This window comes from Neopelma chrysocephalum, unplaced genomic scaffold (assembly GCF_003984885.1).
Source record: "Neopelma chrysocephalum unplaced genomic scaffold, ASM398488v2 Primary Assembly neopelma1_63, whole genome shotgun sequence".
Taxonomy (NCBI): domain Eukaryota; kingdom Metazoa; phylum Chordata; class Aves; order Passeriformes; family Pipridae; genus Neopelma; species Neopelma chrysocephalum.
In genome coordinates, this window is record NW_020897720.1 from 11,058,411 (window position 1) to 11,080,253 (window position 21,843).

At 56.0% G+C, this 21,843-nt stretch overlaps 1 protein-coding gene across 3 annotated transcripts in view; it reads left to right on the forward strand.

The window, feature by feature from the left end:
* Window positions 1–1,714: 1,714 nt before the first annotated feature.
* Window positions 1,715–21,843, forward strand: part of FLT4 (fms related tyrosine kinase 4) — a 58,099-nt gene continuing 37,970 nt past the window's right edge. For 2 of the 3 annotated variants that reach the window (XM_027682869.1, XM_027682870.1), the window contains exon 1: window positions 1,728–1,831. In XM_027682869.1, coding sequence (XP_027538670.1) covers window positions 1,774–1,831 — 58 coding nt within the window. In that variant the 5' untranslated portion in view covers window positions 1,728–1,773. Of the gene's footprint in view, window positions 1,832–21,843 lie in introns of all 3 variants that reach the window. The other variant, XM_027682868.1, reaches the window with a different exon arrangement.

Sequence of the window (21,843 nt, forward strand, 5' to 3'; positions counted from 1 at the left end):
GTGCATTTTGTCCAGCAGCTCAGCAGTGGAATGTGATTCATCCCCTCATCGCTGTCCACCCCTTACCACCTCACTGCTCATGTCTTAGGGGCACCATGACCCCTGATGCAGTCCCCAGCGTGGGCATAGTGCCACGGCAGGAAGCCCCATGGCTGTCCTGTCTCTGATCACAGCCCCCAGCACTGGGAAGGGCTCTGATCCTGCAATCTCAGCTCTTCACCCTGTAGTGGTGGCCAGTGCTCCCTCTCTGTGCTGTCCACAGCTCTCCCTTATCATGGCGGATTTTAAAAATCTATCTCCAGAAACTTGCAGGAGCTTGGATACCCATCTGGGATGAAGGGACACGGCTGCTTTCTGCTCCATTGAGATCAAGGGTGGAGGTGACTCTATTTGATTTTGCCAAAGAGTGATACAGTCAGCACCGTCAGGGTTAAAAACTCACTAATTGGGATGGGGTGCATTGGCTAAAAAGACTTGTGTGGTGGGGTCCCTCTGAGGGCTCCAGGAGGGGGAGTGGGTGATTCCTTCCGCAGGTTTGGCAGCGTGAGCAGCTGAGCGCACCAGAACTTTTCATGCCTTTTCGAAGCCACGAGCACATGGCTCTCATTCAGGCTCTTTCTTCGCTGACTACAAGCGAACATAATTAATAACCCCCTGGGGCGCAGCGCGGGGCCGTGTTAATTCATCCATTCAGTGCTCGTTGGGTGCGCAGGCAGCTGGCCAGGGCTGTGCGCTCCCAAAACTCTGCCATCGCCCCCGTCTGTGGCGTGTTCAAGTCAGAGCCGCTGTCGTTGTCGTTGTCGCTGGCAGTGGCAGCGGAGCGGGGGCAGCGCCGCTGGCACGAGTGGGGCGGCACCTCTCGGCTGCCAACGCCATAGGAATGTGCGTGGGTTTGGGTGCACACCTGCCAGAGAGGGGTGCAGGTGCCACGTGGAGCGGTGCTAGGGTGGCTGCCCTGCGCTGCTGGCCCTGTGCAGGGATGGACGGCATGAGTTTGCACCCCCAAAGAGTAGGGGTGCAAGTGTGTGCGCGCCGAGTGCATGTGCGCCTTTGTGTGCCCCAGGGGGTGCAGGAGGAAGGAAGTTCAAGGACTGTGTGCCTAGGGGTGTGCGTGCAGGTGTGAGGGGTGGAACTGGGGGAGTGCACAGGCATGAAGGTGTGCGTGCAGCCAGGTGTGAGATGTGTTCGTTCACACGAGGAATACGTACACTGAGGTGAGAGGGTGTTCGTGTACATTCCCTCTGCCCTGAGAGGCCGGGATGTGCACGCAGGCACAGACAGGAAAGCAGGCGATGTGCAGGCGTTCACACACAGGTGCAGGGGGATGCACAGGGGCGCACACAGGTGTGAATATAGAAGCTGGTGTGGGGGTGCTCATGTGCCCATGGGTCAGGGATGATGCAGACCCACGCGCAGAGGTAGGGGACACGCTGCCAGCTGCAAGGGGGGCAGACCCACGCACACCGGCGGAGACACCCATGTGCGGAGGGATGCGCGCACCCCCGCTGGTGCCCGGAGTCGCAGGTGCGCCCACCCCCCAGCCCGCTCCGCGCCCCCGCCCGCCCCTCCCCGTCCCGCCCCGCCCGCCCGGCGCCCCGAGGCTCGGCGGAGGGCGGCGGGCGGCCCGGGCGGGCGGAGGAAAAGGAAGCGGCCCCGGTGTTCCCCGCCCGCCGCCGCCGCGCGTCGCCGCAGCTGGGGCGCGGCGGGAGCAGAGCTCGGGCGCGGGGCGCTCGCACCGCTCCGCATCGCACGGACCTGCCGGCAGCCCCGGAGATGAGGAGAGTTTGCACGCTGCCCCTCTGGCTCTGGCTCGGCATTGTCTCGGAGGCAGGTGAGCTGAGGGGGCTGCGGGACTGCCCTGCCCGCTCTGCCGCCCGCCCCGCACCTGCGGGCGCGCTGGGGACGGGGCTGCTCCGGCAGAACGGGACGGGACGGGACTCGGCGCTGCCATCCGTGTGTCCCCCAGACCCCGGAGGGACCCGCACTGCCCGCCACGGCGTTCCTCACCCCGGACGGGGATATGCCGTGCCGCGGCGCTGCCCGTCCCGGGCTGCCCCATCCCCGACGGGGACAGACACAGTCCGTCCCGGGGTTCCTCATCCCCGACGGGGACAGACGCAGTCCATCCCGGGGTTCCCCATCCCCGACGGGGATAGGCACAGTCCGTCCCGGGGTTCCCCATCCCCGACCGGGACGTGCCGCGGCGCCCGCCCGGGTGTCCCCGACGGCGGTGACAGCGTGCCCGCAGCGAGAGGACGGGACGGGAGGACCCTGCTGCGGTCCCCGCGGGGTCCGTGGACGCGGGAAGCCCACGCCGCGCTCGTGCCGCGGGTGTCTCGCTGCGAGCAGGGAGAAACCCCAAGGGACCCTCGCGGGAGGGATGTCCCTGCGCGGGGACGCGCCCGGCCGGAGGACAGGCTGGAGGCCAGTCAGGGCTCTGTTTATTTATTTTTTCACGCACAGGGTCATTAATTTGTGCGTGCCGGGCAGCGCGTTGGGGAGGAAGGCGCGGGAGGCAGGGGTCCACACCATGCTGTCCAGCCTGCCTCTCCCAGCTCTGGTCTGCCTGGGAAGTCACCCAAGGCAGATCCCAGTGAACCTCCCATAACACTTCTGGGGCAAAAGGCTGTTGGGCAGAGAGTCAAACCCTCAGCCATATCTTGGGCCAGGCGGGTGTGGGGCCACTACAGAGATGTGGCTGCAACACCATTCCAGAGAGCAAAGACCATGGGGCAGGGCAGAGCTGGGTAGGCACTGCCACGGCAGCGGGGACAGGGCACCCCAACAGCTACTCCCAGAGGAGCTCCTGCTTGCACAAGTAGAGCATTTACAGCCTGAATCAGAGCAAGACCAAGAGAAAGTTAGTGATGGTGGAAGCGTCCAATATGGGAATGATGAATTTTGGGAGCATAAATAGAATTTTCTGTAGCTTCCGCTCAGTGACTCACTGTCACTGGTGGCATTTGCTGCCGTTGTTGAAGTGAGCTCACGGGAGGGTTGCAGGTCTGGCTGCAGAGGTGCGGCACAGACATCATCACCAGCAGCGTCACTATCAACCTGCTCTGCCCAAAATGCTGCTCATAGCTCTGGTGCTGTGGGGCTGAAGGACCCAGCAGGCTGCTGGAGCTCAGTGGGAGCTCCAGGAGGCCGGAGAGAAAGGGACCTGCTGCTGGTGGGGAGTCACGGCAGGAGCTGCAACTGTTCAAAGCTCTCCTGTTAGCAATTTGTAAAGCGTCGTGTAGCTGTTTCTCAGGTTCTTTCATCTCCTGGAGGTGCGGGAGCAGTGCCGGGGAGGCTCTGGCCAGCCCAGCTGCGTGCTGTGTGGCCTCGTCAGCGCAGGGCTGTGCAGAGCTTTGAAGCTCTTGGTGCTGCCTGATTAGTGCAGCAACGGAGAGCAATGTGAAGCTCAGCTGGGGGATTGTACCCTTGGAATTTGCTTCCTCTTCTTCTGTTCTACCTGAGATCAATTTGTCAGTGTGTGAAGGACCCACGAATTCCTCATTAATCATAATCCCAACTGGGTGCAAATGTTTGCTCCCCATGAAAGTAGGGATGGAGGTGTGAGTCTGTTCCACCTGGGAAGGATGAAATATTCATCTCAGCATCATGAAAGGTCTGTTCTGGCACTGCGTCCTTCTCGTTCCTGCACCCCAGTGCCTGATTAAATGGGCCAGCAAGAGCACACAGCTCTTACACATTCCAGCTCCACAGTGCTCCCAGGATGGACTGGAGCTGGGGAGCTGCCCTGTGCAGGCAGTGAGACGTGGGGAGCAGGCAGAGGTTCAGCCCCATCATCCCAGGGCACTTTGAGGTAACACTTCGTGGATGGTGATGAGAGTGTGTGCTCCCTGAGCCAGCATCCTCTGGGCGCGGAGCAGTGCTGAGCATCCCGCAGCCAAACAATCCCGTTGGGGACACTGGCTTGCTGCTTCCAAGAGCATATGCCCTTTACATGAGGGAAGGGCCCGTGCTTGTGTAGGACCTGAGCCGATTGCATTGGCTGCTGCCGCCTGCCCCCCTCTAGGATCACACAGACCCCCCAGCCGGGCGCTCGGACAGCCCCGCGCTGACCGTGCCAGCAGCAACAGTTGCCTGCGCAGCTGGGATTTGAAGCAGTCGCTTTATTGCAAGTAATAAACATGGGCCGTTCCAGCAACACCCTTTCATGCAACAGCCAGGAGTGCACAGCAAACCCCGCTCAGGCTCGACCCGGCCGCTGTCAGCGATGAGGCAGAGCCAGGGCCTCCGAGGGGAGGTGGGTGACGGGAGGGATGCAGCCCGTGGTCCCTGGGGGGCTGCCAGGGAGGGGCCAGCCACGTCTCCTGTGCCCTGCTGTCTGCTTAAGGATGATTTCGGGTGAGTGGGCTGCAACTACCGCCCTGGGATTTGGCACGGGCACGCAAGCCCACGGCTCAGTGCCTGCACAAACACCCACCAGGGCGTCAGTTGCTGAGCTCAAATTGACGTCTGGGCAGGGGGACACTCCCCCAACAGCACAATGTGCCCAGCCAGTGCAGACGGGGTGGAGGGGGCTTCCTCCAGCATGCCCCATTCCACTCTGCTGCTTCTCTCCCATGGGCTTGCTCCAAGCAGGATCACTATCCCCAGGGTTTCTCTTGGCCCCGTGTTGGTGTGGTGTTTTCCAGGGCAGGCGTGGGAAGGGCAGGTGCTCCCAGCCGGCCAGGAGGGAACAGGCTGTTCCCAGCGTCCCAAGGCAGTTCCTGGGGAGGGAAAGGGAGAGCGGGATCCCACGGGAACGGCATCAGGCAGCAGTTTCTCCAGCGCCGTACGAGACATCCGCAGCACTCAGGAGGTTGCCTTGCAGAGCAGGAGGGGGCTCTTGGGGGGTCCCCAGGTCTGCCCAGCTCAGCAGTTTTGGGGATCAAGGTGAGCCATGGAGACAACACCCACCTCACCCACCTTCTCCTCAGCCACTCCAGCTGGCACAGCAGAGGCATTTCCAAATAAATAGGGTGCCTTTGCATTCAGCCTGCTGGGCTGAAACAGCCCCAAGCAATGGGGGCAAGGTGGGGGGCTCCCTCACTCCCAGTTTGGGGGAATTGTATATTTAAACTAGTGAGGGGGGAAAACTGCAATAAGCCAGAGGTGATGGGGATCCCAAGGGGTCCTGAATGTGTGGGGAGAAGCAGAAATCCCTGTGATGGCCGGACCCCTCAGGCTGCGCTGCCCATGGAGGGTGGGGAGCCAGCAGTCGTGGTGGTTTCCGTGTGAGGAATGACTAAACGTCACCGCGCTCTTCCGCTGGGAAAGACGGGCTGGGGCGTTGCGACTGAGGACTGCAAAATCACAGCTCACCCAGAGAAGGCAGTTCCTGGTGGGTTCCCGTGCTGGGAGGATGTGGAGTGTAGTGGGAGGCTGGTGGCTTGTCGCACACTGCCACACAGCAGTGGAGCTCATCACCATGGGGCCCTGCGGGTGTGAGATGTTTGTCTGGGTCCATGGGCAGTTGTGTATGGAAAAACAGATGAGTTTGCAAGGAAAAAATCCACAGGTGGTTAGTTAAAGCTGAAAGCCCTCTTTCTCACTCTGGACTGCGAGCCAGAGGTGTCCAGTACCATGTTTCTCCTTGACCTGCCCCAGCTACCCCCGCAGCTCCTGCAAATCTCCAGCTGGACAAGGGGCAGCGGGCGGCCAGGTACACATCCCACATCAGCTGAGTGCTGTGGGGGGCACTCTGATGTGTGCCAGGGTCTGCTGGGGGGACCAGAGCTGAGCCTTGCCCTGGGCGAGAGCTGGAATTATCTTTTGTCCTTCATTAGGAAAAGAAATACTGCTGCAGCTGCACTGGCATCTAGTGACTGGTTAAATGAATTCCAGGATTTTTATTGCCTCTGGCTATCCCAGACCTTTGTTTCTTGTTTCACGTTGTTAAAAGAGGGGGTTAGCCAGGTCCCAGGGGGGCTTTTTCTCTCTGGTCAGAATAGTTCTGATGTTTTCGGCGTTATTGCCCATCTGTGGTGCCTCATTGTTAGCACAGAACAGTGGAAGCGGAGATGGCGGGTGGTCAAGTCGGCGATGGGGCGCGAGCCCTCGAGCCCAGCTTGGCCACTCGTCTTGTCGAGGGGCTGCGGGCGAATCGCTCCATCTCTGGGTGCAAGTTCAGCAGAAGGAGAGTGAAAACCCGGCCCCATGGCAGCCGGTGCAGAAACTCCCACTAAGTTTTATAAGCTGAGGATATTAAGTGGGGAGTCTCGGAGTCTCTCCTGGAGTCGTTTCCCTGCTGAGGTAGCAGAAACAGGTTTCAGCCAGCGATTTGTATTTCACTTTACAAGTTCTCCCACGTGTGAGTTGTTTTTCTTGCTGTGTTTCTGCCCTCTCCTTCCAGGGTGAGGATCCTTCACGCAGGCTTTGTGGCCAAGCCTGGAGGTGCCATGGGACAGACATCATGTGCTAATGAGGGAGGATTGGTTTAGGGGGTCAGTAAAAGACTGTAAACTAGGAAAATAGAGAGAACCGGGTAGTGGGGAAAGGCAAGAGATACTCTGAGCAAGTGTTGTGGTCTCCCCTTATCTAAGCCTGGTAATAACCAGGCCCCTACTCCTCCTCCCCTACAGTGAAAGGCAGTGAGGAGCCCAGGGATGTCCCCAGGAAGAACCATGAGAAAGGGATGAGTGGATTGCAGACTGTCCTGGTCCATGTTACTGATGGGCAGAGCCTTGGCGTGAGCAGAGAGAAAGAGGAGATGAGATTTTACCTGTCTACAGCAGCCAGGCCAGAGCTGGCTACAACTCTTGGGAGAGCCTAGAAAACCCCAGTTCTGCTTCAGAGGGATAAGCAAGAGAATAAGCTCAACTCCACTCCTGGTCTCAGCGCATGCAAAGAGGGAAGTGGTCGAGTAGATCACTGATGCTTTGGGGACCTGCTGCCACTATGAAAGGTATAGCTGCCATTCCAAGTGCAGGTGTGGAGAGGTTAAGCCTTCTCCTGGCCATGGCTCCAGCTGGATGGGCAAACACCAGCTGGTGCACCTGGTCTGCCCACCTCAGTCTGTGGTGCCGGTGACACAGCACCCAGGCACTGTCACACCACGGCCACACTGCCCTGCACAGCGAGGCCGCCTGCCCGGCAGGCTCCAGGGATCAGGGCATCCCCCAGGGAAGGGTTAAGCGAAGAGGAGCAGTGCCGATGCCAGGCTGGGTGTCCAGGTTCTCCCTTGGTGGAGGTCAGTGGTGGTTCATGGGAAAGGAAAAATTGGCAGCTGGGCCGGATGTCCCTGCATTTCCCCTCTTCCTGCAGCCGCCTGAACGATGTTCCTTATTTAGCTTTCCTGACGGACAGGAGGAATCTGATGGCGGAAACTGTCACTGCCTGATAACAGCTCAGGGACCCCTTTATGATGGGCGGCATGGCAGGGAACAGGGCAGTGCTCCCCTCTCCGGGAGGGGACAGCCAGGGCTGCCCTTTCCACCGGGCTCCTGGGGGCGGCTGCGGGCAGGGCGGGAAGGGCACTCACAGCCTCTCCCTTTGTGTTGCTTTGTGTACAAACCCCCTCAGTGCTGTTTAATTGGCTTTTTTTTTCCTTTCTTTTTGGTGAGGCATCTGAACTGATGGGAAGGGCCGTGGATGGAGAGAGGGGAGGCATGTAGCAAAGCCACCCTGCCAAGGTCTGAGACCAGGTGAGACTTTGTACTCACTGACAATGAGGATGTGAAGGGCAGCCAGGGCTGGGATGTTTCAGCAGGAGCTGAGAGTGATGACCAGTGCCAAGAGTTGAGCACACACATCAGTCCTGGGAGCAGCTCCCATACAAGAACCTTCTGCCCAAGCAGATAAACATTGAAAAGGAGATGTTCCTGCATATTTTATTGTCCTCAGCTTTCTCTCTGTGGAAGTTGGCATCTTGTTAGTGTCTGAGCCATTCTCTCGTATGTGCCCATGGTGACCAGCCTCAAAACCACAAAAGGTCCTGAAATACAGCTTGTATGTCGATGTATCCATTGATTTTTATCTTGCATCTGTGGAGGCCACCAGGCTGCTCCCATACCAAAACCAGCATTGTTTCCATGGCAATTAATGTATTTAAAAAGGATGGAGTGCACAGTGAGGCTGTATTTTTTCAAGAGCAAGCCTTAAGCAAAGCAGCCCTTGTCACTGGACAGGGCATTGGACTCTGTGGAATGCCCAGGTTGGCATTGCTGTGCTCTGCATTGGGAAACAGGACATGGTGAGCTGGCTCAGCTGGGCTGGGAGGCTCAGGACTCCCTGAGACCTGTGCAAAGGCAACACCACAGCCTTGCACCCTGAGATCACCAGTTCTCTGCTGCTCAGAGCTCTGTGTTCCCTGGGGTGATTAGAGCTGCGCACTCCAAAGCGCATCTCTGATGATTTTGGCTTTAGCTGAGCAATTTTAAAAATCTCACTGCAAGATGTAAGACCTCAGCAGGAACTCGCAGGGGTTATTTGGTGCTTTCTGAGCAATCCACTGTATGACCAGGTCACCCACGTGGGCATCTGTGAGTTGCAGGACTGAGGTTTAGATCATCCAAATGTGCTGGTGCTGCAGGACCAAATGCTTCTCCCTTCAGCCAAGTTCAATTTCCTTTTGTGTTTGCTTTCTGTCAGCAAGGAGCACAAGGAGGGAGACTGGTGTGAAGGGAGTTGCTGTATCAGTCCATGTGTATTCAGGTACTGCTCTGTCTGTGTCACAGGTGTGTGAAAGGCTCGTGGCCATGGGAAGGAAGCAGGAGCTCCTGTCCCAAACCTCAGTGCATGTTTCAGGTGGCTATGCTTGGGGAGATAGGTACCCATGGGAGATGACAGGGCTTTTCATCCCCCTGGCTATTCTGAGGCAGAAAAAGCAGCAAAATTCATATTGGAAGTTGTTTAAAATCATACGTGTTTCTTATGGTGTCACTTCCTACCGTGATGCACAGATGCCACTGCAGCGAGATGAGTTAACTTCCTGCTACACCTTCCTGGGTAGGAGTCATCTCACCCAGTCTCTCACATAAAAGTTTGGTGTAGAGCCCCAGACACTTGCTCTACGCTCAGCAGGGCAGGAGAAAAGCTTTTTTGGAGATGTTCCAACCCATCCTCAAGGAGGTGTTGAAGGAATTGCCTTTCAGAAGGTGAAGGCGGAGACTGCCCCCAGCCTGCACGGTGTCCGCACATTCATGTCACCATGTCCCTCTGCCAAGTTGAATTTAACCCATCAACCCCCCCTCTTCCTCACTGGCCACCCCGGCTCCCTCCACCTCAGCAGCTCACAGCTGCACGAGGGGACAGGCACTGTCTGGACGAGGGTAAAACAGAAAAGCAGCATCGACCAAAACAACTGACGGCCCCAGCCTCAGGAGACATGGCCAGGAGGAGGCCGGGAGGCAGTGGGATCATGTGGAGTGAGCAGTAGACAAAGGAAGGAAGTTTTTATTACTGGGCCAAATCCTGAGATCCTTCAGCTGTATTTAGTCCAATGTCTCAATGACTTCAGTGGACATTGGTCTGAGTAAAGAGAGAAGGAAGGGCTTCAGGATCTGGCCCCTTAATTGTGTCACGTGGGAAGTTTGTACAGAATTTGCAAGCTCATGATGGCTTTGCTGAGTGGCTGACGGTAACCAGCCACCATGGCAGCCAGGCCCCCCCCCGGGTCACTGTCCCCTTCCTCTCTGGGGTCCTTCCCCACCCTGCAGTGGGTTTACCATTTTGGCTGCTGTCTGGGCTTGCCAGGGCTTGGCAGACTCTGCAGGGCACAGCCAGGTGCCTTGAATTGGGCAGTGGCTCCACAGGTTTGTGAAGGTCTGTCTGCACCTTCATGAGACCCAGGAGACCCATGGAGCTGTTTGGGTTCCTCCATCATCTTTCTGAGTTACGGAGGCACATGAGCTCTCCATGCAACAGGGAAATCTTTAAAGGATTTACTGGTTTCTTTTATTCCCCAAAAAAGCACAAAACTGTGTAGGAGAGCCTGGAAACCTCTCCATTGGTTTCCCTGTGTGTGGGAGGTCATGTGTTGGCTGGGGGCAGCGTGTACATGTATGCACAGACATGCACGAGTGTGCTACAGTGAGGTTTGGCTCCAGGTTTGACTCTCCGTCCAAGACTTGTTTTCCCCATTTCCGAAGTACTGACATCCACGGAGATGGATGGAAGATGTAGTGACCCAAAAAAATAAATACTGACGAAAGTGCAGGTCAAGTCAGTAGTTTCCATGAACGACAGTAAATCTTGACATTTACTGAGCTAGGAAGGTTGGGCACGAATTGTGGTTTATGCTCAGATTTGGAAGCTGCCAGCTCGGAGTGATGGCAGCGAGCGAAATCGCACCCAGCAGAGGTGACGGCATCCAGCGCCCGCAGGAATCCATCACTCACGCTGTGGGTTGTCCCAGCCGGAGCAGAGTCCCCAGGGAGGTGTAACTGGGTCTAAGTGCCCATCATCCCTTCACCACGCTGCAGGCCCTGGCCCTCGGGGAGCAAAGGGCAGAAGTTTAATGGCATGTCCTGAAAGCATGGCAGGCAGTGGTACAGTGGGATGCTCCCACAGGAGATGCAGGCGTTCACTCCAAGGAAATCCCTGCACCGCTGGGCAGGCGGTGCATGATCCTTGTGCTGGGATGAAGCAGGGGGGAAGCAACCACCTTACCTCCAAATGGGGTTACTCAGCAATGCTTTGTAAAGTGATTTAGCTACTGGAGTGTGTGTCTGGGCCTGATGGCTCTTCATTGGGTTTGTTGGCTCTTGCCAAACTGTCAGAATTGATGGGTCCTGGGCTGTAAGGTGCTGGCTCTGGCAGTACTGCCAGTGCTGGGATGGGATCAGGGCATATCCTGGTCTTCATCTCCCCTCTGTGCTATGACATCCCAGTGTACAAGGGAAGGGGAGCTGCCTGTTCTGGGCAAGCAGGCAGGCTCAGACCCAGCATGTCCCCCCTTGGGTGACAGAGTTGAAGTGGGATTCTCACCACCATGTTTGGTTACTCCTGTGCTACAGGGACCAACAGAGGCACCACTGTTAGTGCTACACTGGGGGTAGCTTGGCGTCCCCACTTTGAACACCTGGTGATGGAATTTGATGTTCCTGAAAGCCCCTGTGTTGTAGGGAGTCAAGAGCCTTTTTCCAATGAAATGGGTTACACCAGGATTACACCCAGCCCAGGATGTGATCCCTGATTCCAAGGTGCCTGCGTTGCCCCTCCACAACGCTCAGCATTTCACAGTATTTATGGCCGCTCCTCACCCTTGGCTGCTTAGACAAATAAAGCCTGGTGCAGCCTGAGGCAGTTAATCCCTGGCTTTCCAGCCTCCCAGCAATAACAAGGCCTGGGTGGCATTTCAAAGAATGCACTGGGGGAGAGGGGGAGTGCCTGGATCTATTTTTTATACGGCGGGGGAAATCCAAGCCTGCCTTCATTGAAGATAAGCGGCGTTGGCCGGGCTGAGCTCCGGCTCAGAGGTTGTAGTGGTGATGGAAGGCAGGAGACTCCGCACAGCGTTGGCCCCACGGTAACCTTTGCCAAAAGAAAAACACTCCTAATACAATAGTGGATTTAAAAAAAAAAAAAAAAAAAAAAAAAGAAAAATAAACAGGGCCCCACATGAACTTAGGAAACCTGTTCTGGCATGAAGAGAGATGTGCATGGTGAAATGACCTGAGTGGCACCTGGAAGGACTCTGGTCTCTGGACCCACACTGCTTGAGAGTAGGAAAGGGCCAGTGTCTGTCCTCAACCCCTTGGTCCAGTGTGGTGCCAAAATGGCCCCGCTGCCAAATGGCTTCTCCTGCCTCTGTGGTCCAAGCCAACGTGCCTTCCCTTCGTTCACGCCTTGGATTCCCATGGGGCTGGAAAGGCCAACCCCAGCCTCGCCCCATGGCTCTGAGCACCAAGTACCTCATGGGGACCAAATAGGGACAGCCGAGGAAGTGTCGTGTTGTTTCTTTAGCACCGTTTCCCTGTGAGCACTTGTGCTGCTTGGGTGGAAGTCATTAGCATGTGTAAACGCTTCCTTCCCATCGCGTCCGCTTGCGTGCTCTTCCCACTGCGCTGCGTGGCAAGGGAAGCACCTTTGAACGGGAAAAAACAGTCAGCTCTGAGTACTAACAAGAGTAACTGGGTGTTTATGAAACTTGGTCACCCTGTTGTAAGCTATTTTTAAAAAGCAGCAGAAGAGGGTTTAGCTGACTGGCCTTCAAACAGCGCCGGAGTCCAACACTGCCATTTAGGCTGGGCGTTTCATTGTAGGAATTGTGCTATGATATACAAAGTGTGACATTTCCAACTCAGCCTTTCTTGGAAGGGAATTAAATTAGTTTCATAGATGCACGAGGGGTGTTATGTGGAGGTGGAGAGAGAAATCTGTGCAGATGTTAAACAGCCAGCTAATCTCAAGTGACGCGAATGCCCCGATACACTTTGGCTCTCGGAGATGATGATTATCATCTCCTGCTGCAGCAGGTCCTGGCTTGTGGTCACAGCTCTGTGCCAAGAGAAACTGAGAGCGTGTGCATCTGTAACTCGCCATCAATGCCCTGGACAGCCCCATGGGGCCAGATTTCTTCCCAGTGCTCTGAGTCTCTCCATCTTTAAGTCTCTTTGCCCAGCAGGGAGCAGATGGGATCACTGACCTGGGGGTGAGGAACAGAGCCCTGTGTGGGGGGAGAGATTTGCTGTGCTCTTTAGAGCCCATCTCTCTTGGGGATTCTTCAGAGAACAGAGTAAGATTTTATCAACCGCATCAGGGAAGGCTCTGGGTTTGGGCAGCTCTGGCTGCTTTCAAGGATGGCAGAAAGCCAAGCTGTGCGGTGTTTTCCAGGAGGGTTGAAATTTCTTATCTCCTACGTGCTGTAGGTGCATTTACTCCAGGGATTCCACCTCCTGTCCTGCTTGTGCAGACGCCAGGAGGGCTCTTAGATCTGCAGTGAACACTCAGAACTCCTCTGTCAGCCCTCTCTGCTTGTGCACGTCTGACCTCGTACCTGAGCCTTCCTTCCTCTGCCGCTACCTCTGATGACTAATTCCCCTTTGAAGAGTGTGTGCCTGTGATCTTCCTGCCTCCCCTCGTGCCCACCCCTCAGAGGGGTCGTGCAGACACTGTGTGTGCACGTGCAGGTGTGCATGTGAGAGGCCGGAGGAGGGCTCGTGCTCCCCAGGCAGCAGCTCTCTCTGTGCCCATGACCACTCTTCCCTTTGCTTTATTATTACTATTATTATTATTAGATTATACTTGGTGCTTGAAACCCCTGCTTTGATAATCAGGAAGTTTAAATTCCTCCTGCATTTCAATTGTGCTTCCTACTTTCTGGACCCATCCGAGTCTAATGTAGCTTTTTCATGTTGCATTGACTCTGGGACAAATTAATTTCCTTTGTTCCCTGTTATCTTTAACTAGAAGGAATAAGGATTCCTCCTTTCTTGCACAAGTATATGTTTTTCCAAGTGAAAGCAGCCCAGTTTTTGTGACTCAGGCAGGGATGGAGGTAAAAGGAAGCTGCAAGATGGGCTTGCAGGGAGCCTGGAGCAGATGGGGAGTTGAATCCAGGTTTGCCAAGTCCAAGTAATCATCTAATTGCAAAACTATTTTTTCCCCACTTACCCTGTTCATCCATCAGCTTCTCTTGCACTCTGCAGCTGGAGAACAACTTGAGGGTGGGTTGTGTTGCAGAGAACAGGCACTGCCAGCTCCAGGGCAGCTGTTTTGTTTGAGGGCCCTGAGTTGATTTTAGTTCGCAGCTAAGTAGCAAACATCTGGATGCAGACTCCAGGAACATGAAGATGGAGGAGCAGGTCTTTTCCACTTGATACAATGCCTTCCAGCCCAGCTGCATGGCTTGCAGACCCCTGAAAAAGCCCAGCACAGTCAGCCTGGCAGAGCAGGCTGGGCAGGAGGCAGGCAGGGTCCCCAGGCTTTGCTCACATGGGGGAAACCTGCCCTGAGTGGGATACAGAGGTTTCTTCAGTGTCCTGCTCAGCCTGTCCATAAGCCAACAGTCTTGGGAAGAGTTAAACTTCAAAGGCCAGCAATTAAGCCCACACACATCAAGGAAAAAGCAAACCTGTGACTTGCTATTTTCCTTCCAAATGCTGCTGCCCTTTTCTCCCTGCGCTCAGTGCCGACCCTCAGGCTCCGTCTGACTTCCCGGTCAGCTGCCTCTGCCTCCTCATCTCCCAGCGAGAGTTGGATGCTGAGGCCTCACACAGCTTGAACTCCATCTTCCTCCAGCAGCACACCCTCAGTTTGCTTCGACAGGAGTTCACCTGAGCCACAGGGAATGGGTCATGACAGAGCTTGGTTGATGGTGTTGAATCTGAGGGTCTCCTCTCTGCTGTTTCTCAGGCTTTTCCCTTCCTCTGTGTCCGTGCAGCAAAGTCTGGGTGCTGTGGGTGGAAGCCCCTGCCCAGGCCCTGGAACTGGTCCTGGCTCTGCCTGGGCTGTCATCAGCCTCAGTGTGGGCAGCTGGGATTCCAGGAAAAGGGACAGACAATGCTCTGTTGTGGGCAGGGGGATCCTGCCCTAATGTACCCACTGTATTGTAGCAATAGGTGATTTAGAAACACCTGGACATGGATGTCTCCCTTGGATCGCTGTGTGTAAGAACTGACAGTGACTTGCCTTCTGGGACCTTATCTCTCTTTTGGAATCTCTGTGGGGGTATCCCACAGTGGCAAAATCCACAGTTTAGCTGAATTGCATGAAAAGGTACTTTGTGTCATCTGCCCCATAACTCCATCAGGTACGGCATGAGAAGCAGTGGATAGAAATTTCCTTCATCACTGATGAGCTGATGTTTCTTAGTGGCCAAATGGGTTTGTATCCACTGCTGCCAGAGGTACCTCAGCCCAGCAAAGCTGCCGGGGTTACACGTGGATAATCACGGGCTGGAATTAGCCTCTGAATCCTGCAATGGTCATGCAACTCCTGAGCAAACCCAGATAGGTGAACTGAGGAAGCATCAGTACAAGCCTTTCCCAAGCCACTTGCCCAGACCCAGATCCCAGACCCCCAGGGCCCATAGGGGGGTGTCCTTGGCCCATCCTGGCCATCCATTTGTGCTGACAATGCCTGTGTGCCAGGTGCTGGCCTTGGACCAACACTCATTTCACACAAGCTGTGGACCATCCTTTGCATCCCTTCAGGTTAGGGATGTAATGAACAGTGCTAATTGCTGTTATCAGTCCCCTAAAGCCATTCGATCCCTCTGCTCTCTCTACACCCCGTTAATCACATCCTGCGGGGGCAGAGAATGTGAGCAGGGCAAGATTTTGAAAGAAGTAAATTAAAAGAGGAAGAGAAGCAACCTGACAGTCCTTAAGATGTGGGAGGATAATTTTAATTGAGTTTTGCAAGGGTTTAGCCATGCAGTTAATAGGGGCCACTGGAAGAGGGCTGGCTGTGTATGCTAAGCAGGATGGCTCTCCCTGGGCTCCTGCAAAGCCGTGGCAATTGGGCAGGTCTGGGGATTTCTGCCCCTTAGGGAGTGAATCCTGTGGACAGAATAGGTCCTGTTCCTGTCTGAAGGCTCTGGGCTCCCCCTCCCCTCCCTGCGCATCCCGCTGAGCTGGAGCTGCCCTCTGAAATGTCAGGGAGAGGAAGCAATCCTTGGCTTGTTAGTTTCTACAAGGAAATAAAACACACAGATGGCTCGAGCATCCTCTATCTCAAAGGCAGGAAAAGGATTCTCCGGGCAGGAGCAGGCAGCCAACAAACTCGGAGCGATTCAGGGAGTGGGGGACCAAACAAAGCGGCGTCTGGCCAGCCCTGGCCCTATAGCAGAAGGGGTGGGCCGGCGGCCACCGAGGGGAAACCAGCTCTCTGATGTGCCGAGCATCCCTCGCCGGAGCGAGGGCAGCAAACAGCCGCTCCCCTGGGGCCCGGGGAGGCTGCTGACAGCAGAGATCCTGGAGGAGGTCTGCAGGGTGGCCCCGGCTGACCCGCTGCCCCAGGCCGGACATGTGGCTACCTGACACAGGCTAACTTTGGCTCAGGACGGAGCCTCTCGGGGAGGATGGAGTAGGGAGCGAGCGCGGGAGGGGGGGTGGGTGGGTAGGGAGAGGAAAGACGGCAGGAGACAGAAATGCAAACATGGCCTGACAGCCGTGGGGCAGGGGGAGGGGAGGAGGAAAAAGCAGGGTAAACCTGGCAGGATGGAGCAGGAAACCAGGCTGGAGCGAGCAGGGCGATGGTGAGATAGTGCTTCCTGCCGAGGGAGAAAGGCAGACAGATAAACACTCCCAGACAGGCGCTCGCTGACCCCTCCTTGGGATGCTCTGCGATGACGTGGTGGCAGGTCCCTGGAGCAGAGCAGAGTCCTAAAAACAGGTGAGAGCATGGTCAGGCATTGGGTGTAGCCGTGCTCTGTCGCCCAGGGCAGCTGACTTGTGAAATACTCTGTTATAAACCCCTGCCTGGAGGCACCGAGGGACCAGGAATGAAGAATACAAGGGTAACTTTGCTCCTCAGGACAGCCTGTCTCTCTAGAAAGTGGCTCCTGCTTTTGAACCTCTCTGTTTCTGTCCCCTGATGAACTCCCAGCTTGGAAGTCGAAAAGCTGAAGGAGCTCAGAGAGCTTGTGACATTCTCTGCCTCATTCCCCATCAGTTCAGGTGGTTATGAGATGCCAGAAAAGAACCACTTAATTAAAGTTTATCAGCCATGAGGAGCTAAACAGACCCGTTGGGGTGCGTGCACTGGGGCCAGACAGCCTGTTGGACTGAGGCCATGGCCCTGTTTGGCTGGACCTGCGGGCATGAGATGTGTGGCCGTGGTGCCATGGAGTGCCAGGGGCTGGGGAAGCAGAGTAGAATACCCAGCCTGTGGTGCTGCTGCTCAGGCTGTGCCCTCTGCTTGTGTTGTGACCAGGCCGCTGTTGTGTAATGTGCTGCTCACATCTGTGCCCACCCCATTCTACTCGCCCCTTGGCTGTTGGGCAGGGGATGCTTTGGCTGGGTCTCCACTGGTTGCAGATGCTGAGCTGGAGGAAAGCCCTCGTTCTTCACTCCCCAAATGCTCTGTCTGTTTGGACACATGACGTTCCTCCTCACCTGGTGTCGCTGCAGACCCAGGGTGCTTGGGGCATCTCTGAATCTGGTGCCAAGAAAAAAAGCATTTCCATCAGCTCAGGTGGTGCTCTGGTGGCCTCTTCCTCAGCCATCATGTTGGTCTCTGCTCAGGGGGCTCCTGCCTCCACACACCAACTTGCCCACAAATGTTTTGGGGCAAAAATAATGTCCCATTATACTTTTGGTGTTGGACAGGAAGGATCAGAGCCCCAGTAATGATGTGTTTGTATTGACTGAGTTTCTACAATTATTTTTCCCTTGTGTCCCTTGAAAAAGGACAGCCTGTCCTAGTTGAAGCAAAGGAACAGCTGATGCTTTGGGAATGTCCTCACAAAATGGTGAGGACACAAATCCACCACGCTTTGATTTGGTGTTGTTTCAGGGCTTTGAGGTCCATGGATGAAAATGTCTAGACCAAAGGAGTGTTGCCTTGCCGTTGGCATTGCCCATCGTGGGAAGAGGAAGGGTGCTGTCCCGGGCCTGAGGTCCTGGTGTGTGGGTTCAGTTGTGTGGCTGCTGGGGCACAACACCAAGCACAATGGGGCTGATCCTGCACTGATGGGCACAGCCCCTCTCTTTAACCCCTTCTGGGGCAGGTCTGAAGCAATGGTCAACCCTGGACTGCAGAACAGAGAACATCTTTCATGAACCCATAAAAGAAGGGCCCTGCTTCTTTTGACCTTGTGCATATGCGTAGTTTGGGGGGGATTTTCAGTTTTCTATTGTTATCATTTTTCATTTGTTCATTGCTTACACCTCAGCCTGTTTCCATCTCTGTTTTCCTCCCAGCCTCACCGTGGGTGTGGGTGGCTCTCACACTGCCCTCCCAGTCCTTGGGCACAGGCTGCTCCATTTTGGTGTCAAGTCCCACCATGGTTTGGGGTTCACTCTGCCCACTGTGAGGCTGGAGAGAAGACACCTGGTGCTTCATCCCTACGTCGGCTGGAGCCTGACATTTATTTCTCAACCTTGTGCCATATCTCACCTCTCTGTGAAACAAGCCTTCCTCCCTGCTGGCAAGCACCATGAGAAGGAAGAGGAGGAGCTGACGGCCCTGTGTTCAGATTTCTCCTGCTGCTGTGCCAACTGCCTGCTCCTTGTGTGACGTGACACTCATGCTTTGCTACTCCAATCCACAGCTGGATGCTTGCCCTGTGCATGACAAGGATTTGCTCCATGGGGGAACTTCAGCCCTGTAGGTGGGAAGTTGGCCCGGCTTTGCCTCCGGCACGTGGACTTCCCACATGCCTGTGGGCAGCCACGGATCCTCCAGCACCAGGGCAGTGAGTTATATCAACACAGGGCAGGTGGGAAAGAGTAACTGGGGCAGAGGGGGAAGATGGCACCTGCAGTGCTGGGATTAGTTCCTGTGGGGCACATAAAATTTCACCAGCAAATGCTGCCAGTTTGGACAGGTCCAGCCAGGAAGGCTGGAGGAGAGGACTGGAGAAAGAGCAGAGCAAGAGTTCTCCATCCTCTACCCCAGTACCAGCTGCTGCTGCTCTTTTGCATCAGAAAGGGTCGTTCAGTCCCCGTTGGTCAGCAAGGTACCAGAATTTTACTGTTAACTGTCCAGGAGCAGAGCTTTGCTCATGTAGTACCTGGTGCAAACAAATCTCCCTTTTTTAGAAAATGTCCAAATCTGATGTTCCTGCCTTGCTTTGTTGGATAGATGCTCATTGACTAGGAATTTTTGCCTGAAAACAGCAAAGTAGAGATGGGGCAGTAGGAGGGTTTGGGAAACTTTGCTGGGGAAAAGGATGCTCTTTTTTTCCCCTTCCAGCCTGTCTTTTGCCCCAGTACAGCACTGAGTGGGCAGTGTGTGTTGGGCTGGGTGCAAGGAGACAAGCAGGACCACACACCTGGAGCCTCACCTGGAGCAGCTTTGCTTTGTGCATGTTATCTTGCAGCTCTGTTCACAGAACCCCAAAGCAGTAAGTCTGGTGGCAGGAGAGTGAGCTGTGCTGGTTAGATGGGGACATGCAGCGGCTGTGGCCAGAGAGATCCAGCCCAGCACGGGGGAAGGAAGTCAGCGAGAAGGACAGAGTGTGAACAAAATCCCTCTCCGGAAAGGCGCCCCGTTAATCAGTCAGCGGGGCCGACTCAGCAGAGAGGGAGGGAAGGGGAAGCAGAGAGGGGCTGAGGTGGTGTGGGGGGGCTCAGAGGGAGGATCCGGTGCAGGGCTTCCTGTGAGTGGAAGCAGACTGAGAGCAGGAGCTGTGTTGTGCCATACTGTGCCATGCTATACCTGCACCTTCTCTCACGCCCAGCCTTTGACCTGTTCCCAAAGCCATCGCTCGCTGCGGCGGTGCCGGCTCCGGCTCAGATGCTTTTCTGCAGGGATTCAGTGTCTGCAGCTATTGCAAGGGAAAACCAAGTCCCATGCAAGGTTTTCCCACAACATGCCCATGGGTGGAGAGATGAGGTCTGGAGCCTGCAAGATGCCCTGGGGTGGATGGGTAGCACTTTTGAGGGTGAGTGTGGCTTCCCCACCAGGCAGGGAGAGCCCTGGATGCAGGATGCAGTGGGCAGCCCTGCTGCCGTGCTGAGAGCAGCAGTGATGGAAGTGCAGACAGAGCCAGAGGGGCCTGAAAATGATGGAGCTGCCAGCGATAAGGAGAAGGCCCTCGGTGCAGCCTGGCCCCTTTTAGAGCCGTGTGCTGCAAGATCAAGGCTACAAAAACCGCTGGGAAATGTGCTTCTCTGGAAAAAGACAAGGTGTGAGTGGCTGTGGGATCCTGCTTCCTCTCGCCGCATCCCATCAATCCCCCCTCTGTTTATTTTAATATCCTGCTGCCAGCTTGCTTGGAAACCATCTTGAAAAAACAAAGCTTGCCGGGGCTGCCGCATGCCTTTTTAATTACATTAATGCTCTCCCCGTGCAAGGGCGCAGTTGGGTGTGCGGGAGAGAGCGGGATCTGCTTGGAGGGCCGAGGAGATAAAGCATGGCTGGGGTTGGAGGTGGGGAAGGAGGGACTGAGAGAAGAAGAGACACTCCATGCTCTGGAGACATCTCCCTCACACCCTGGGATTTGCCAGAGACACAAACCATCTGTGTTGTCGGTTAGCAGAGATTTAATGGCCAAACCCAGCACCAAGTTCAGCACAGGAGAGAGTCGTGGCAGGGCACACGGTCCCCCAGGGAGGGAAAGGGCGAGGGCAGCAATGGGGTGGGTCCATCTGTAAAGCACAAAGCGTGATAGAGAATATGGTGGGGGAAAAGCTGATGGCTTTGAAGATGCTTTTGCAGGCTGGGAATAGCTCCGTGTATCCTTTTGCCTGTCCTGGATGGCACGGGTGACTCTGGGCATTGGCATCCCAAGATGTCAGCCTTAGTGTGGGGCATTGGGGTGAGTAGTGGGTCCCCAGCATGAGCCAGTGCCTGATGCAGGGAGTCCCCAAAGTTCCCGGCAATCTGGGGGCGGTTAGGAGGCTGGACGGCCGTGAGTGCTGGCCCAGCACTGGCTGCCAGCAGCGGGAGCGTCCCCAGCCCCGCGCCGCGGTGCTTTCGGAGCAAGCAGTGGTTCCTTTTCCTGTTGTACTCACGGAGGGCCGTGGACAGGATGCATCTGCAGGAATCCCACAGCCTCAACCTGCACAGATCGTACTTTTCCTTTCTTCCCCTCCACCCCCCGGTGTTGTTTGCTAACAGGTCACCAGGCGGCACATGAAGGGAGGCAGGGGGTTATTCCTGCCGCCATCCTGCTCCCCCCAGGCCCAGCAGCGGGGCACAGCATCAGCCAAGAGGCTCCTGCGACCTTGGACCACTTAGTAGTTCAAGCAAGGGGACCACTCCAGTTTTGAGTCTTAATTTGGCGCCTGTCACAGCCATCCCCGGAGCTGGCCATGCCAGGGGGTTGGGGATTACCTTTCTGCTCTCTGCCACAGAGCACGGGCATGAGGATGAGAGGGTCTGCTGTCCCCAGCCGGCCCCGTGCAAGCCATTATCTTCTGCATTTTGGGTTGAGCACCGTGGGGGTGGCAGGCACCCCTGGACGCTCCCTGGGGCAACGGGCTGGGAGGCTGTGACCATCTGGATAGCGGTGTTTGCACTGGGATAACCGTGTCCGGCATTAATAGGAAATGCAGCTTAGCGGACAGATTCCCTTCCCCACCCCCTTTTTTTAATAAACCTTGTTACATTTTGAAGGGATTTTACAAAAAATGTGGTCATTTATTTTCACAGCCCGGGGGCACATTTTTGTGTGTGACGTCTGACGTCCCCTCCGCAGGGAAAGGGGGAGGTTGGAGGCGCGAGGTGGGGTGTCCTCTGTGGGCGCTGAGAAGCGCGGGGACCCAAAGACCACGGTGATCCCAACCCGACCCATGTGTTGAGAGACAAATGATGGCTGTTGTTGTTGTTGTTGTTGTTGTTGTTGTTGTTGAGAGAGACGTGTCTGTAGGACAGGCCATGGGCAGCAGGACACACACGCGGGCAGAGGTGGGTCAGGGCAGCCCCTGGGCTGACTCCACCTCACGTGGGCAAGGGAAGAGGAGGCAGGAATGATGGGGGAGATGGCCGGCACCCCGCCGTTGCCATGGGGGCAGCCACGGGGACACCACCTCGGAGCCGTGCGCAGGCGGGAAGGAAGTGGAGAACAATCAGGGAGAACAGGGCCGGCAGCCCTGGCCTGGCAGTGCCGGTGGTGCCACTTGGCACGTCCCTCCACTGCCGTGTCCCCCTCAGCAGCCTCTCCTTGGTGGTGCTGGGCCCTGGGCACCCCGGCTTCTCCACCAGCCTGGCTCCTCATGACTCCACAGACACCTGTGTTTGGTGGCCATTTGATGTCTCCTGGGGCAGGTTTCCCCATAGAGCAGCATTCCTAGAATC